Genomic DNA, 13,675 nt, shown 5'->3' on the forward strand with positions numbered 1-13,675 from the left:
GCAAGGTCTCTATAAGTATATCTCGAGGGGGCGTGATATGTAGCGGCAAACAGCACAAAATACACACGTGATCTCATCATTTCGCGTACACTCACAACAGAAAAACAAAATGTCCCAGATAAATACAATAAACACTTTCGTACATTCATAACAAGCGCGCTGAGACAAGAACTCGCAACGACGTAGCGAAACTACAAGGCAACCTGGCAATGAGATGCAACGACATAACAATATACCACATTATTGTCTCTGCAATGGCATTGGGATGTGGCCGTGTGTAATAATTCGATGTATGGTGGACTGGACCTGTCTCTAAAATCGCGACCCTGTGGATATTTGCGTGAAAGCTGTCAAATTGCTGATGGCACCATTGATGGATATCGAAGGGCACTTCCATAATGGATCCATTGATAGCATCGATGGTTCGACGAGATGCACCCGAATCGTGATAGAGATGAAGAGGACATACTGTATGTTAGACTCACTCATAAATATAAATTGGTCAGGAATAGGCCAATAATGTGTTTCTTCATCCATCTAGAAAGCATTTTCCACACTTCAGACGAACCAACGGGTCGAAGAGCACATGAATCAGTGTAAGACGAAAAAAAAAAATACTTCGCAAAGTATATTTTCTGATGAGGGTAAGCGTGGGAATATTCAGGATACCATGACCTCAATCATGTGATGTCGTCCGATCAATCATCACCTCGGCCGATAGTAGCGGAGAGCCGATGACCTCCAAGGCAGAGGTTATAACAATATTGATGACTTTTACAATTTACATCCCATCTTCCACTTCTCCATCTTTCAAATGTCTCCCAAGTCGTCAGTCTCTCGATCTCCCATAATATGACCACCACTGACTTTTATGTGCAGGTACCGCATCGTCGTTCTGCCAGGGGACGGCATTGGTATGTACATTCCCGGTTTGATCAAGGCGTAGAGCTCAAACAGCATTACAGGACCAGATGTCGTCGCACAAGCAACGCGAGTTTTAGAGCTCGTCAGCGAGACATCGACATCAGTCAAACTCATCCTCGAATCTCATGATTTTGGTGGATGCGCTATTGACAAATACGGCGAACCCCTGCCCGCATCCACTCTGGCAGCGTGCAAGCAGGCGGATGCCATTCTTCTTGGTGAGAAAAAAAATTCTGTTTTGATTTTGTGAACCGTAACACTGATTGAACTTTTAGGCTCCGTGGGTGGCCCCAAATGGGGTCCAGAGGCAAAAGTACGCCCTGAGCAAGGTCTTCTTGGGATCAGGAAAGCTCTGGGTTTATACGCAAACGTTCGCCCAGCGAACTTTGCGTCCGACTCTTTACTTTCATACACCCCCCTAAGGCCCGAGGTCGCCAAGGGTGTCGACATGATCGTCATCCGTGAGCTGATCGGTGGTCTATACTTTGGTCCTCGTCAGGAACAAGGCGATGGCGACTCCGCGTATGATACCATGGTGTACAGCGTTGCCGAGGTCGAGAGGATCACGAGGGTCGCAGCACAAATCGCTCTTGCTGCCAACCCACCCCTCCCCATCCACTCCATCGACAAAGCAAACGTGCTCGCAAGTTCGAGATTGTGGAGAAGGGTCGTCACCGAGACCCTTGCAAAGGAATACCCCCAGCTGACCGTCGACCACCATCTCGTTGACTCCGCTGCTATGATCATCGTAGCTAACCCCAAAAAGTTGAACGGTGTCATCTTGACCGAGAACCTGTTCGGTGACATGTAAGTCTCAATTCAACTATTAATAGTGAAGATATTTATTGATTTGATGTCAGCTTGTCAGATGAGACGAGTGTTATTCCTGGTTCTCTGGGATTGCTGCCGTCGGCGTCCCTTGCTGGTGCACCTGCATCGGTTTCAGGGCCTTCTTTTAAGCCTACCTCAGGCATATACGAGCCTATTCACGGCTCTGCCCCCGACATCGCTGGCAAGGGCATTGCCAACCCAATCGGTACTATTCTCAGCGCAGCTATGCTCCTGCGGTACTCCCTCGGTCTCGAGAAGGAGGCCCAGGCTGTGGAGACTGCTGTTCGCAAGGTGTTGGATGAGCCCAGTGCTGGTGGATTCGGCATCAGAACAGCTGATTTGCAAGGGAAAGCAACGACTGTCGAGGTCGGTGACAAGGTCGTTGAGGTGCTCAAGTCCCTGCTGTAGATAGATGTGACGATCGACGACTATGACAGAATCAATGAAAGTGTACATGTATTTCACTACTCAAATTTACAGACTGATCTGGTCGGGTATGTGTTGAAGACCAGCATTTCAGTTTGACACACGAATAGCAATCCATTGAGCAGTATCAGTCGACAATGTGTAAAAGCATAGTCCATCCTCTATCAGAACGACTAGAACATATTAGCAAGCTTGCTCGCTGCAACCCGCGCATCCAAGCGTGGGCGCGATGGGTGTACCCGCATTGATTGTGACATGTTCGTCGGGGCGAACATTCCCAGAGGATCCACTGCCTGCTGTGCGCTTGCAGAGCGAATATGACCGGTAGTGGCCAATGGGGATTGCGCGAAACCCGCAAGAGGATGAGTGGCAGAGGATGGAACAGGAGAATGGATGGCTCCCCCAAGGGGGCCTTGAGGTAAAGAAGGCGAAGAGGCAGTAAAAGCTACCGGAGGGCCCAACGGTGATGCTGATGAGGCGTTAACAAACATCGACTGGGTACCATCCACAAAGCGGCCGCCCAGAGGCGGGCCAGTTTCCCGTGGCTGCGGGGGTGCAGGCGAGTGTGCGAAAGAGTTCCGCTGAGGTGTCGAAGGTCCCGCACCAGGTGATTGAGGGGGGAGTGGGTTATGTCTGAATGAGGACTGAGTGGGTGAAGGAGCGGCTGGCGGCATCCGGTTTGGAGGCTTCGCGACAGGAGGCGTAGCCCTAGTTCGCGTGGGTGGTATATCGTCTTCTAAAGGTAAGACAACAGATGGCTTGGGAATGACATTCGGATTTGCAGGTGCTACCTTCTGGTTGGCGTTATTGACATCTGTGCGAAGCGCCTCCAATTCTCGGAGTAGCTGCCTTTCGTACATGAGCGACGAGCGAGCGTGCTCGATTAAAGCAGCAGTTATATCATCTGCAACAGTACGCTTGTGTGTATCCATTGCACGATGAAGATTTTGGGATATGTTGTTAGCTCGTTGAGCAAGCACTTGCTCGTATTTATTGGCCTATTACAAAAATGCAGAGATCAGCGCTCTCACGCCCAGGAAACACTAAACAATGGCACTTACCTCCTCTATGTCCTCCAGAGCTTCATCCACTCGCTCAGGCTTAATGTTAGAACTTGCCTTCAACCGCTCTATATTCCTCCGCTTAGATATCGTCGATTTTACCGCAGCCTGATACTCTTCCAATACACCAGCTCGTTGTAACAATGCTTCTTTTGCGGAACGAGCGTTTAGACCCTGATACCCAAAGGTGTCCCCGATAACGACACATTCGCTGATCGCCTGCGCTTGATCCAGATCCGTAAGAGTATGCCATGCTCTTCCGAGCTTCTGCAGGGTATGTGCAAGAGGGGGATGCGATTCCGTAGTAGCAACATTAATAAGTTTATTGCCCATCTCCGCATGCGCAGCAGCCAGAGCTACAACTCAGATCAACAAAATGAACAAAGCCTAACGATCACCCTTCAAGCCACTCACATTTACGCGTGATCGCAAGTTTGTCGATAGCTTTAGCAGCATCGAAAAATTGCGTTTCAACCTTCGTTAATTCAAATCGTGCACGTTGCAGTACCTCGTCTTCGTCAGGTACGCCTCGGCGAATTAGTCCAAACCCTGAGCCCGTTTTACGCCGAGGACGTGGCGTTGGCTGATAGCCAAAATCACTCTCGATAAATGAGCGCAGTTCTTCGTCATGGATAACAATCGGATCCTCGCATATTCGCGTCAACCATCGCTGCAGCATTATTCGTACAAGACGATCATCTTCCTCATCTGTAGGTGCCGAGGTTTGGGCAAGGGGTAGTGCAGGGATGATGGTATGAGGACAGTTATTGATAAGCGCTTCGTAGAACTGCTGAAACTCAAGGTATGAACGGGATACATTGCGGTATGTCGTTCCCGTAAAATTAGACAGTGTCGTCTGCCAGTACGAGTTTTATTTAAAAATTCATTACCACGTAGATGATCGAGTACGGCTAGCTTACCTGGGCATCAAGCTTGAAGAGTATATCTCGCCTGTTCCTGTCCATTCCAGTGATCCGTACACGTAGGTATGGCTCCATCTTCTCGTATTTCGTGCCGTTTGAGCCTACTGTCGTCTGCGGAGAGACAAGGCCAGGTTCAGGCTGTCCGTAAATTTTTGGTTCTCTACCGTACAGCCCATCTGTCTCTGGTTTTTGAACACTCACTGGTGGTGGTAAGGACGGGGAAGCGCGACGCAAATGGGGTATTGGAGAATTTGGCTCGTGCGGAGTTGTTGGCCATGGTGGTGACGTGTCGGTGTTTCCGTTGGCAAAAATGGAACTTGTAGAGCTAAGAGGGTCGAACATGACAACACCTTATAGTACTGGGAGGGACAGTAGTGTAATAGAGAAAGTGATGATGTATGCTATGCAAGATGGCTGCAATTTCGCTAACGCCCCAATTTGATGATGTGATAATAGATCACATGAGCAATCAACCAATGAAAATCGTTCATCGTTTTATTATGATTATGAAACAACTTCAAGTCCTCGAATTCTGACTGTAGATCCACCGGTACAATTAAATGAGTACACTCTATCTCTAAGGACGGCCAAGAAATACACAGGGTAAATAGATGATAATGATAGTCGTGTCAAACCCCCTGCATATTATCTTCATATTATCTGTGCGAAGGAGCGACGTGAAGTTGCGTCATGACGCGGCTTGCCCGTCTGCCAAATAAAGCGGCAACATATGCCCCATGCGGAGAATTTTGGTGCGGAGGTACTTGTCCAAGTCCTCCCCTCTGACCGCCTCTCCGCCGATCATAGTCACACCTGCGGCTTTACCCAGGCCAGCCTCTCCCGTGTCCGCATGTGAGTGAGAGCGTTGTCTCCAGCTTCTAGGCACCATCTGCACCCGCTCTACGACCCTCAGGCCCTCTTTCTCAAGAGCTTGAACTTTGTCAGGGTTATTTGTCAATAGCCGAACGCCCTCGCCAAGCTCTGAACCAAGCCCAAGGTCACGCAAAATGGCGACTGCAATTTCGTACCCACGTTCATCGGCCTGATGCCCGAGCATCAAATTGGCTGTGACCGTGTCGTGGCCCAAATCCTGCAAATTATAGGCGCGTATTTTGGAGAGAAGACCGATTCCACGACCTTCCTGCTTCAAATAAACTACAGCACCCCGGCCTGGCATCGTCCTTGAATTAGGTGATGCGTTGTCGGGAAGAGATATTGGTTGAGAAATGAGGCGGATAGCTTCGTCCAGCTGTTCACCACAGTCGCAGCGAATGCTGCCCACTGTTTCACCAGTGAAACACTCGGAGTGAATACGAACAAGTGGAGATGGAATGGAGGATGTGGGAGATGGTTGATGCGGTGAAGGACGAGATGGGTGTTGGGATGTAGCAGATAGTTTTCCTACGTATGCCCCGCGTATGATGCGGTCCATGTCTGTTTCGTCATCACTCCATACAGCATCTAAAGAACGGCTGCGGATTGGTGGTGCCAGAACAGAACTATCGTCCGAGTATTGTGCCGGGTCTACGACAATGGCAAGATGCTCCTTGCTGTCTCGATTATTGTGGTAGAGATGTAAGAAAACTGGACCATGTGGGGTGGGTATACGTGTACGAGCCATGCATTTAACTTCTATAGAGGATGTGGGTGATAGTCCAACCAACGAGATAGCTTGGGAGGCTGGTTGGGAAGAAATGGTGGGCTGCAAGCGTAGTCTTCGAGGGCCTTGCTTGCTGACATATGACATACGCTTGCGCTCCTGAGGCTTGTTTGTGTTCTCTGTACCGCGCTTGGGCCGAGCGGCAGCATCGGCTTGGGCACCGGGAAAGAAATCATGGTGATAATGATTTCGGGTTGTGTGGGTGCCTGCAGACGCAGCTACTGCGAGCAATAATGGGTCTAAAGCAGCATCCCTTCTGGAGAATTTTTGCACGCCTTGCCATCGAGAGCTGGTGAGAACGTCTAGGATAGTTGTGTCAGATTCTGCTAGCAATGGGGAAGAGATGTTCGGATAAAACGATTCTGTTAAGGCCATTTGGATGGAGCTGAAAACAGTGCAGGCTTTAGCGGGGAACGAGTGGGAGCAAACGCCGGACCACGCGCATCTGATAATGTCTTGCTTATAAGTTTGATGCACGGAGTATGAGTGACGCCGTGACCCATGTATATGTGTGACATAGAGGTGCCGGTAAGGAACCATATAGGTTGAAGAAAGCTAACTTTAATTTTGGACTCCCTCACCTTACTCGTTGCCTGATTCTATGACATCTCAGTGTAGAAATGCACTAGGTCAGCGTACACGCTATTGTCGTTTTTGGGATGGTTTTTTTCACGATCGTGGGCATGCGCAGTTGCTTACTGCGACACACTCGAATTTTCTAGACACGGGTTTGTCATGATGTAAACCTTAGTCTCAGGCTCCGTGTCAGGCGCGTTTTAGGCGCTGATATTGATCATGAGCATCCTCGAGTAAGCAGCCTTCTTGATTCCTTGGTAATTTGAATTTGACCAGAGGTATTCCGTCTGTGACGTCTTTCAATCGGTCAGCACTTTTTCCGATTTTTCGCGTTCGATATCAGGGTTGATGTTCAGTGATTTCCCACTCACACCTTCATAAGCGCCATGAAGGACACAAACTTCTCATAGCCATCCACGTTCGGATATGCTCGAGCATAGATCCAATAATAAAGACTTTCATCGTTGCGGGTGGGGGATAACTGACTTCGGCTGAAGACATGATTTTCGGTTTCGTCGAGAATGGCTCATACTGACCCCTTACCCCGATTCAGCGGGTTCACATTCTATTCCTGTGCTCGCGCCCCGCTATGAAGTAAGATACCCGAACGATCGCGTCAAGATCTGATAGCTGCGCTAGCGCTATTCATTCATAATCGCGTGCTTTTGGTGCTCGCTTCTCTTCCGTTGGTCTCTCTGTAGAAAAGCTATGTGGAAGTCAGATCAAAGAATGGGGGATGCGATTCATGTGATTGCGTCGCAGGGTTAATGAATGTCGAAATCAGCGTCATAAGTTAATTGAGCGAATACAATTGCACAGAGTCGCCCCATTGTATTTTTTCAGGTACCAGCTGGCAGCAGTCGACAATGCCATGAGTTTAAAATTTCACAGGTCCGGGTGCCGATTAGGTGGTTACCAAGTTCACGCCTCAATTGAAATTGTTGCACGATAGGTTCCGGCCCCAACGCGTGTCTGCAGGAGCTTTCTATAATCCGGGGAAATTCTCTCTATTCTACGTCTCACGCTGCTCTAAATGGTCAGAGTTTCTGTCAAGATCATCCATCGACGAAGCTCATTTTGTCATCATGAATGGAGACGGCAAGCAAGAAGCTTGTGTAGCTCACGGAAGCAAGGAACCGCGAACTGACGAGAAGTCACCTGCTCACTCCTCAATCCAATATATCAAGAAAGTGCACAATTCTTGGTATCGAATTCGGGACTGAGACAAAAAAAACTGTCCTTTCAAGTTGCCATGGACGATGTTGAATGCATGTCTATCACTCCGCAACCCTTGTGAATAGCGAGAATTATTAATTCCTTGTCGAGGCTGAATGAATTGATCATCCGAGGCTGCTGATACAGCATCATCGGTGCAGGTGAGTACATGATGCATGGAATGAAATCGTCATTTTTATTGTCCTTAGTGTTTACAAGTCTAACTTGCACTCCTCGACTTACTTGATTCCTTGATTGTGAGAGTGCCTTCATGATCACAACAATCATATTTCAACGCAAGGTGCCAAGATCGTTACGAACCAGTTGCCAAGCCCTGTCTTAGGTGCGCAGGCGTCACAGTACCTTCCCTCCTTCCCTCTCTGCCATTTGATGCAATTCTTGAAAATGAAGATACGCTTGTGATACGACAGACATTCCTGCATTTTCGACAAATTTAACCAGCTTCGAATTATCGGCCACAAATGATGTGTTATTCTCCCTGATAGACGAAACTGGAGGTCTCTTGTGAACGTCCATGCTTAAACAGCAGTTTTCTGTTTTGTTTTGTCTGGTACATAACTTCATCGACTTCCATGAACGACGTCAGAATCGACCCTGGCAGAAAGGTAATAGGCATAATGTTTTCACATTACAAGTCACTAGATTTACCAAGACTAATAACGCCCGAGAGAATTAGAAATACATCCACGACCACTTTGAGGTATCCGAGTCCATCAGTCACACATTGCGAGAAACCACGATTTATAACGGGGACGAGGGAATGTCACCATGGTCACTGGGGAGCATATTTATGTTGCACAATTTGGACACCCTCGATGATCACGATATGATCTTGGCGGGAAAATGACATTCCTGGTGAATCCGAGCGTTTGCCAGCAAATACAGCAAGGAACTGATGACAAGCATCAACTTAAATGGAGACCCGCGAAGGCTGGGAGGCTGAGGATCCCCGGGTTCGACGGTCTGGTAATACCTGGATATTCAATTGATGGGAGTTGCGTAGAGGGTTAGATGTACTTGCTATGAGCAGAGCTGGCAGCCCGACTCGGAGCACCACGTCACGACAGTGAGTCATGCTTCTGCTGTCGTTTTGATATTATGGTTGATGGTGCGATACATAGTTGGAAGCCAATCAGTACAGTTTTTCTGGTACTGCTCGATTAATTTGTGGATGGCCCATCTGAAAATGATCGACCGTTGCTTGTCGTCTACAAGCTTGAGTTCGTAAGGCTGTCGAAACGAACTGTTGATGGGATATGTTGAATCTGTTCGTCTAACGTTGGTCTCGATTTAAATTTGAGGTGGCGGAGTCGTGATCGGTTGTGGTGGTGAGTCTTTCGTACGTCTCGTAATTTTTTATTTTTTTTGCTCAAGGATCCACATGATAGTGAAATCGGACCGTTTGCGTCCGATTTAGTCTAAAAACGCATTGCAGCCTCGCTGCTTTCCAATGACTCCGACAAACTACAAAGAACTTGCGACTCTACAAAAGGGCTGGACCACCACTTGCCACTTGCTGCACTCACTTTCCAAGTACCATTCGCATTCACGACAAGCTCGTCGGATCATCCTCAGCTAAAGCCTGCAGAGAGGGTCCACGGATCAAACAGAACTTTAAATAAACCCTGACCTAGGTCAACTGTCAATCTCCGGCCCTACAAATCAAGAAATACTCCGAAGAAATTTGCCCCCTCGATTCTCTTTCCTTCTATCACACAAGCGATTTAGATTGCATATCGTCGGTAGTTGGATGTCATCTCCTGAAGCGCATGTCGGGGCTCATCCCGATGCCGTTCAAGGGCAAGCCTTTGTTAGCTCTCCTCCTGATCGCTTCTAACGCGCTCAACAGCAATCCAAACCAAGATGGCAGACTACACTCAAAGATCGTCGAAATACTTGCATCTACCACTAATGGCTGCCTCCAAGAGCTGGGTTACCACCCATCCATGATAGAAAAGCTAAAACAACACGCACAACTCATCAAATCACTTCAAGAGGAGAATTCAAAACTCTATCAAGACAACTACCAGCTCGTCGTAGCCATTCGAGTACTCGAAGAGCGCGTCGCACATCATTCGGCTAGTCCGAACTCTCAGTTGCAGCAATTCTCAATCATGCAAGAGAGGATACGTGCTCTTGAAAGCGAACGCGCTGCTCTTACTCGGAAAAACCAGGACATCCTCATCAGTGTCAATAAAGGCACCTCACATCATCATCTCGTCCAAGAACTCGACCGCATGAGGACATACACTAATCGCGTTTGCAGAGATATGCAAATTCTCCAGGACAGATACGATATGGCCACACGACATGGCGAGTCTTCTTCAGGTGCATTATATCGCCCAAGTTGGTCATTTCCTGTTCTCTGTACCCCTACCGTGTCTGATTGCGCTCTGCAGACTCTGTCCCTCAAATCGCCCAGCCCAGAATCCCTACCCCTAGCGATGTTGGTACATTCTATCTAATCTCACAAAGCACGAATAACAGTATCTTCAGCTTCATCACCGACGGGTGTCTACCGAAGGTGCTCCCCGACTCCAACCTTCTCGTTTACCACCGCAACAATTTCAGCAGCATGCACAACACCCACGACCCATACGACCACAGGTTCAACACACCCTGCCACCTCATCAGTTGCAACATGCCCATCAAACACACCCTCAAAGGAGGGTTTCTGATCATGTTCAAAATGTACGCCTATTGCCACTGCTTCTAGACTTTGAAGTAATTCTCGTGTCAGCCTTACCCACCTCAGCAACCCCTTCACATGTTGCAGGGATGGAAGCACTCGCCTTCAGCATCCGCACCCCCAATGTTTGAAACCAGGTCGCCCACAGAATTTGCACATATGCCTTCTATTTTATCCCCTGTTAATCCCAATCGCCCTCAGCAACCGCCTTTCACCCATCCGCATACACTTCCGTTGCAAAATGTCTATCGAACTGCATCAGCGCCACTCGTGCCTTTCAATCTACACCCCAATTCACAGACTACGACGTCACGTCCTGCTCTATTTGTTGATCTGACTAGGGAAGACGAAAGAATTACAGAGCAGGCCAGAGGTGGGATGCCTGATTACCCTAGCGGTCTAAAACGCACGAATTCTGTCCTGGATGATTCAATGGAGCAGGATATCGAGTTGATCAAGAGACAGAGGACCGCAGAGCCCACTCAGTCGCCTGAGGATGTGATCGCCAACGTGAATCCTGAGCCAATACAATCTTCTCCGGACACTGTAGTCGGTTCAAATCCGACCTCACCAGTCTCGCTTCCTGCGCCACTTCAAGAAAATACAGACACGACCTCAACAGGCCAAGTGGACGTTGCGAACGACGAGGCTTCGATTGCATTCACGCCTTCAGACACTGCAGTTGGTTCCAACCCAACTTCGCCAAGCTCCGTCATACCGTCGCCTGCTCAAGACAGGATCCCTGGCCCATCGAGTGGGGATAATTTGCGATCCGTTGAAGAATGTGTCTACATGATCTACGAGGCAGATGCTGAAGTAGTTGATGGTTATTTCTGTGGCAGATGCCTGTAAGTCAACCCTCGTTGTGCACGTCCACAGTCCTCATCGTCTCTCCCAGTGATCGCTATGATATGGGTATGATACCCGAACAACCGGATGTGTTAGTGATACCAAAGTTTGAAGATCTCTTTATGCATTGTACGCAAGAACACCCTACGATCTGGGAGGACCTACGCCATAGGAGAGACCTTGAGGCACTAGCCCCACCACCACCATCCTCGTGACTTTTCTTCCTTCATCTTTTATGTCCCTACGCTAGTACGTCTTACGCATATTATTATCTTATGTCCAATGGAATCGTGATAATTTTATATTATGCACATGACGAAATGTCAGCCATACCATGTACACAATTTGATTTGAATTCTAACTGCCCATGACACGAATCAGTTCAACAGTTCTTCATCTCACGCATCGACCATTATGTTGGACGCCAGTCGACCGACCATCGATATTGCAGCTAATAGGACCATACACGTTCTCGAGGAGTCACCCGGTGCGATTCTTGTCGGCGTATTCATGCAGTTTTTCTTCCAGGGCATCATTGTCATCGAAGCTGGGCAGTACTACGAGGTATGTTATGAAGATTCCTGGGGTCGTAATCTCTTCGTAGCTTTCGTTACGCTACTTTCTCTGTGAGTGCTACGAGCGTTGCGCGTGCTTAGTGTCCGATGCCTTGGGGAAGCGCACAGACGGCGTTCGAGGGATACATAGCTTGGAAGGCTAACGTGGACCGTAGGACGCTGGTACGTCGACGTGTCATCATGCCGATCTTCTGGTTTGACTTGGGATTAGTCGATGATTCCGCGAGCGTGGTTCGCACTTTTCCTGAATGGCTTCATCAGTGGAATGAACAAGCTCTTTCTCCTCCGACGCTGCTGGCGGGTATGCATCCCAAGTATGATCTCTAGCACAGACTTTCAAAGTTTTGGTTTTTGGTTTTGGTTTTTCTAGATCACGAAAGGAAGCTGGTGGATAGCCGTGTTGACCGTGTGCACGATAACCACATACGGCGCGAATATCTTGATCGTATGTGGTTTACTTTTTTTGCTGTTCGAACCTGACGTTAATTCGGCATGTTCAGGCGGTGGCTTTTTCACGTCTGAGCGTCGTCAATCTCAAGCCTAGCGATGTGGTAGTACGTGAACGCTTGCTCGACCCTGCATGTGTGCCCAACCGCATTTCTAGCTGAGCGTCATCGCATTTTCGTATTGGACCACGGCGGTGCTTGGTAGGTCATGATGAATGATTTTCTGCACAGAACTGATGTCATGCTCTTGAAGTCCTCGACGTCATTCTCTCTGTTATCCGTGAGCCCACTCAGGCTTTCGCACCTTACTCGACTGATGTGATCTAACAGTCGCTTTCTTCTTATGGAAAAGCAAGACCGGTGTGCACCATCTCGACAGAGCACTCTTGCGCTTCTGCGCCGTCGCCACAGAATCCGCAGTCTGGCCATCTCTCTGCGTCGCCGTTTCCTCAGGACTGTTCTTCTCGCATAACGTGGGGATGCCACTTGACGTTTGTTCGCTTCTGACGAATACCCAGGCAAACGCCAACCGTCTAGTTTTAGTATTCCTGCTTCAAACAGGCAAGCTCTACACCTTGTCCATCCTCCGCACATTAAACGCAAAAGTCAAACTACGGGAAAGAATGAAATCAGACGACTTTGCGCGAGGCTCGTTGGGAAACTGGTCTTGGCAACGAGCTGATTCTGGAATGGACCATGCGTCTGAAGCGGTGAGTGGACCGTGATTTGGCGCGTGCGTGTGTATGTGAATTGTCTGCGTTAAGCACGAGCGTTCTTCGTTCCGGGAGTCAACGGGTGGGCGCTTGTTGTCGATCTCGATTGGGCCGTCGGAGAGGAGTGTTGTGGATAGTCGAATGTCTGTGCATGATCAGCATCTTCAGTCGCCGATGCCGTTTCACTCACACTTGACGGACTTGCGTTCGACTTGATGACGCGCAGGCCTTGATGCGCGTATCTTACATGTGAGGACAAGTAATCCGAGGGGTGTACTAGTCGATGATATGATAAGTTGATGTTGATGTTGATGTTGATGTTGATGTTGATGTTGATGTTATAGTGCAAGCAATGAAAACGATAGTGGAAGACATGTTACACGGATCAATTTATATGCATGCAAGCGATGACCGGGACCTTCGGTCATTAAGTTTTATTGTCCCTTCATGATACAAAATCAATACTACATCTGCACTTTCTTTGTCCTCATTTGCTCCGGCCGGTAAAGATGATTTAACCACGATTGCCGTCGTCAAGAGGTTGTAATTCCTGTGGAAATAGCATGAGGTGACAGAACAGTATATGAAAAAATAGCGAACACCATTAGCATATACTGTAGTTCCAATCATGGAGCGAGCGACTCGTCACTGAGTCGTCAGGACATCAGCATGAGTGAGGTGACAGAACAGTATAAAACAGCGAACATCATTAGCATATACTGCAGAACTAATCATGGAGCGAGCGTGCATCAGATGGTTACCATCC

At 48.4% G+C, this 13,675-nt stretch overlaps 5 protein-coding genes across 5 annotated transcripts; 3 read left to right on the forward strand and 2 right to left on the reverse strand.

The window, feature by feature from the left end:
- The first annotated feature begins 696 nt into the window (after window positions 1–696).
- Window positions 697–2,295, forward strand: EDB93DRAFT_1335851 (3-isopropylmalate dehydrogenase). Its single transcript, XM_041455316.1, has 5 exons — window positions 697–828; window positions 880–914; window positions 966–1,142; window positions 1,200–1,731; window positions 1,785–2,295. Exons 1-5 carry the CDS (start codon window positions 815–817, stop codon window positions 2,161–2,163), a joined length of 1,137 nt encoding a protein of 378 aa, XP_041310156.1. The 5' UTR covers window positions 697–814; the 3' UTR covers window positions 2,164–2,295.
- Window positions 2,296–2,354: 59 nt separating this feature from the next.
- Window positions 2,355–4,507, reverse strand: EDB93DRAFT_1080734 (Vps5 C terminal like-domain-containing protein; the record flags this gene model as incomplete). The annotated part of the gene is made up of 4 exons (XM_041445567.1): window positions 2,355–3,179; window positions 3,243–3,598; window positions 3,657–4,098; window positions 4,163–4,507. The coding sequence occupies 4 exons, from the start codon at window positions 4,505–4,507 to the stop codon at window positions 2,355–2,357; spliced, it is 1,968 nt and encodes a 655-aa protein (XP_041310157.1).
- A 346-nt stretch (window positions 4,508–4,853) lies between these two features.
- Window positions 4,854–6,200, reverse strand: EDB93DRAFT_1080895 (GTP cyclohydrolase II-domain-containing protein; the record flags this gene model as incomplete). Its single annotated transcript, XM_041445579.1, has 1 exon — window positions 4,854–6,200. The coding sequence occupies one exon, from the start codon at window positions 6,198–6,200 to the stop codon at window positions 4,854–4,856; it is 1,347 nt and encodes a 448-aa protein (XP_041310158.1).
- A 2,697-nt stretch (window positions 6,201–8,897) lies between these two features.
- On the forward strand, window positions 8,898–11,563 carry EDB93DRAFT_129267 (uncharacterized protein). The gene is made up of 7 exons (XM_041454580.1): window positions 8,898–8,965; window positions 9,026–9,437; window positions 9,487–9,983; window positions 10,037–10,083; window positions 10,134–10,328; window positions 10,378–11,174; window positions 11,225–11,563. The coding sequence occupies exons 2-7, from the start codon at window positions 9,388–9,390 to the stop codon at window positions 11,388–11,390; spliced, it is 1,752 nt and encodes a 583-aa protein (XP_041310159.1). The 5' UTR covers window positions 8,898–8,965; window positions 9,026–9,387; the 3' UTR covers window positions 11,391–11,563.
- Window positions 11,564–11,589: 26 nt separating this feature from the next.
- EDB93DRAFT_1247967 (uncharacterized protein) lies at window positions 11,590–13,125 on the forward strand (the record flags this gene model as incomplete). The annotated part of the gene is made up of 10 exons (XM_041452652.1): window positions 11,590–11,801; window positions 11,852–11,912; window positions 11,962–12,051; window positions 12,121–12,195; window positions 12,251–12,304; window positions 12,355–12,397; window positions 12,450–12,476; window positions 12,527–12,669; window positions 12,715–12,906; window positions 12,961–13,125. 10 exons carry the CDS (start codon window positions 11,590–11,592, stop codon window positions 13,123–13,125), a joined length of 1,062 nt encoding a protein of 353 aa, XP_041310160.1.
- Between the last annotated feature and the right edge of the window lie 550 nt (window positions 13,126–13,675).

This window comes from Suillus bovinus, assembly GCF_016758785.1.
Source record: "Suillus bovinus strain UH-Sbo-P2 chromosome Unknown EDB93scaffold_12, whole genome shotgun sequence".
Taxonomy (NCBI): domain Eukaryota; kingdom Fungi; phylum Basidiomycota; class Agaricomycetes; order Boletales; family Suillaceae; genus Suillus; species Suillus bovinus.

Coding starts and splice junctions, on each gene's coding strand:
- EDB93DRAFT_129267 (XM_041454580.1), top strand. CDS start 9,388: ATGTCATCTCCTGAAGCGCATGTCGGGGCTCATCCCGATGCCGTTCAA. Junction 10,329..10,377: donor TTTCTGATCATGTTCAAAAT/GTACGCCTATTG, acceptor TTCTCGTGTCAG/CCTTACCCACCTCAGCAACC. Junction 11,175..11,224: donor TATTTCTGTGGCAGATGCCT/GTAAGTCAACCC, acceptor CGTCTCTCCCAG/TGATCGCTATGATATGGGTA.
- EDB93DRAFT_1335851 (XM_041455316.1), top strand. Junction 1,143..1,199: donor GGCGGATGCCATTCTTCTTG/GTGAGAAAAAAA, acceptor TTGAACTTTTAG/GCTCCGTGGGTGGCCCCAAA. Junction 1,732..1,784: donor GAGAACCTGTTCGGTGACAT/GTAAGTCTCAAT, acceptor ATTTGATGTCAG/CTTGTCAGATGAGACGAGTG.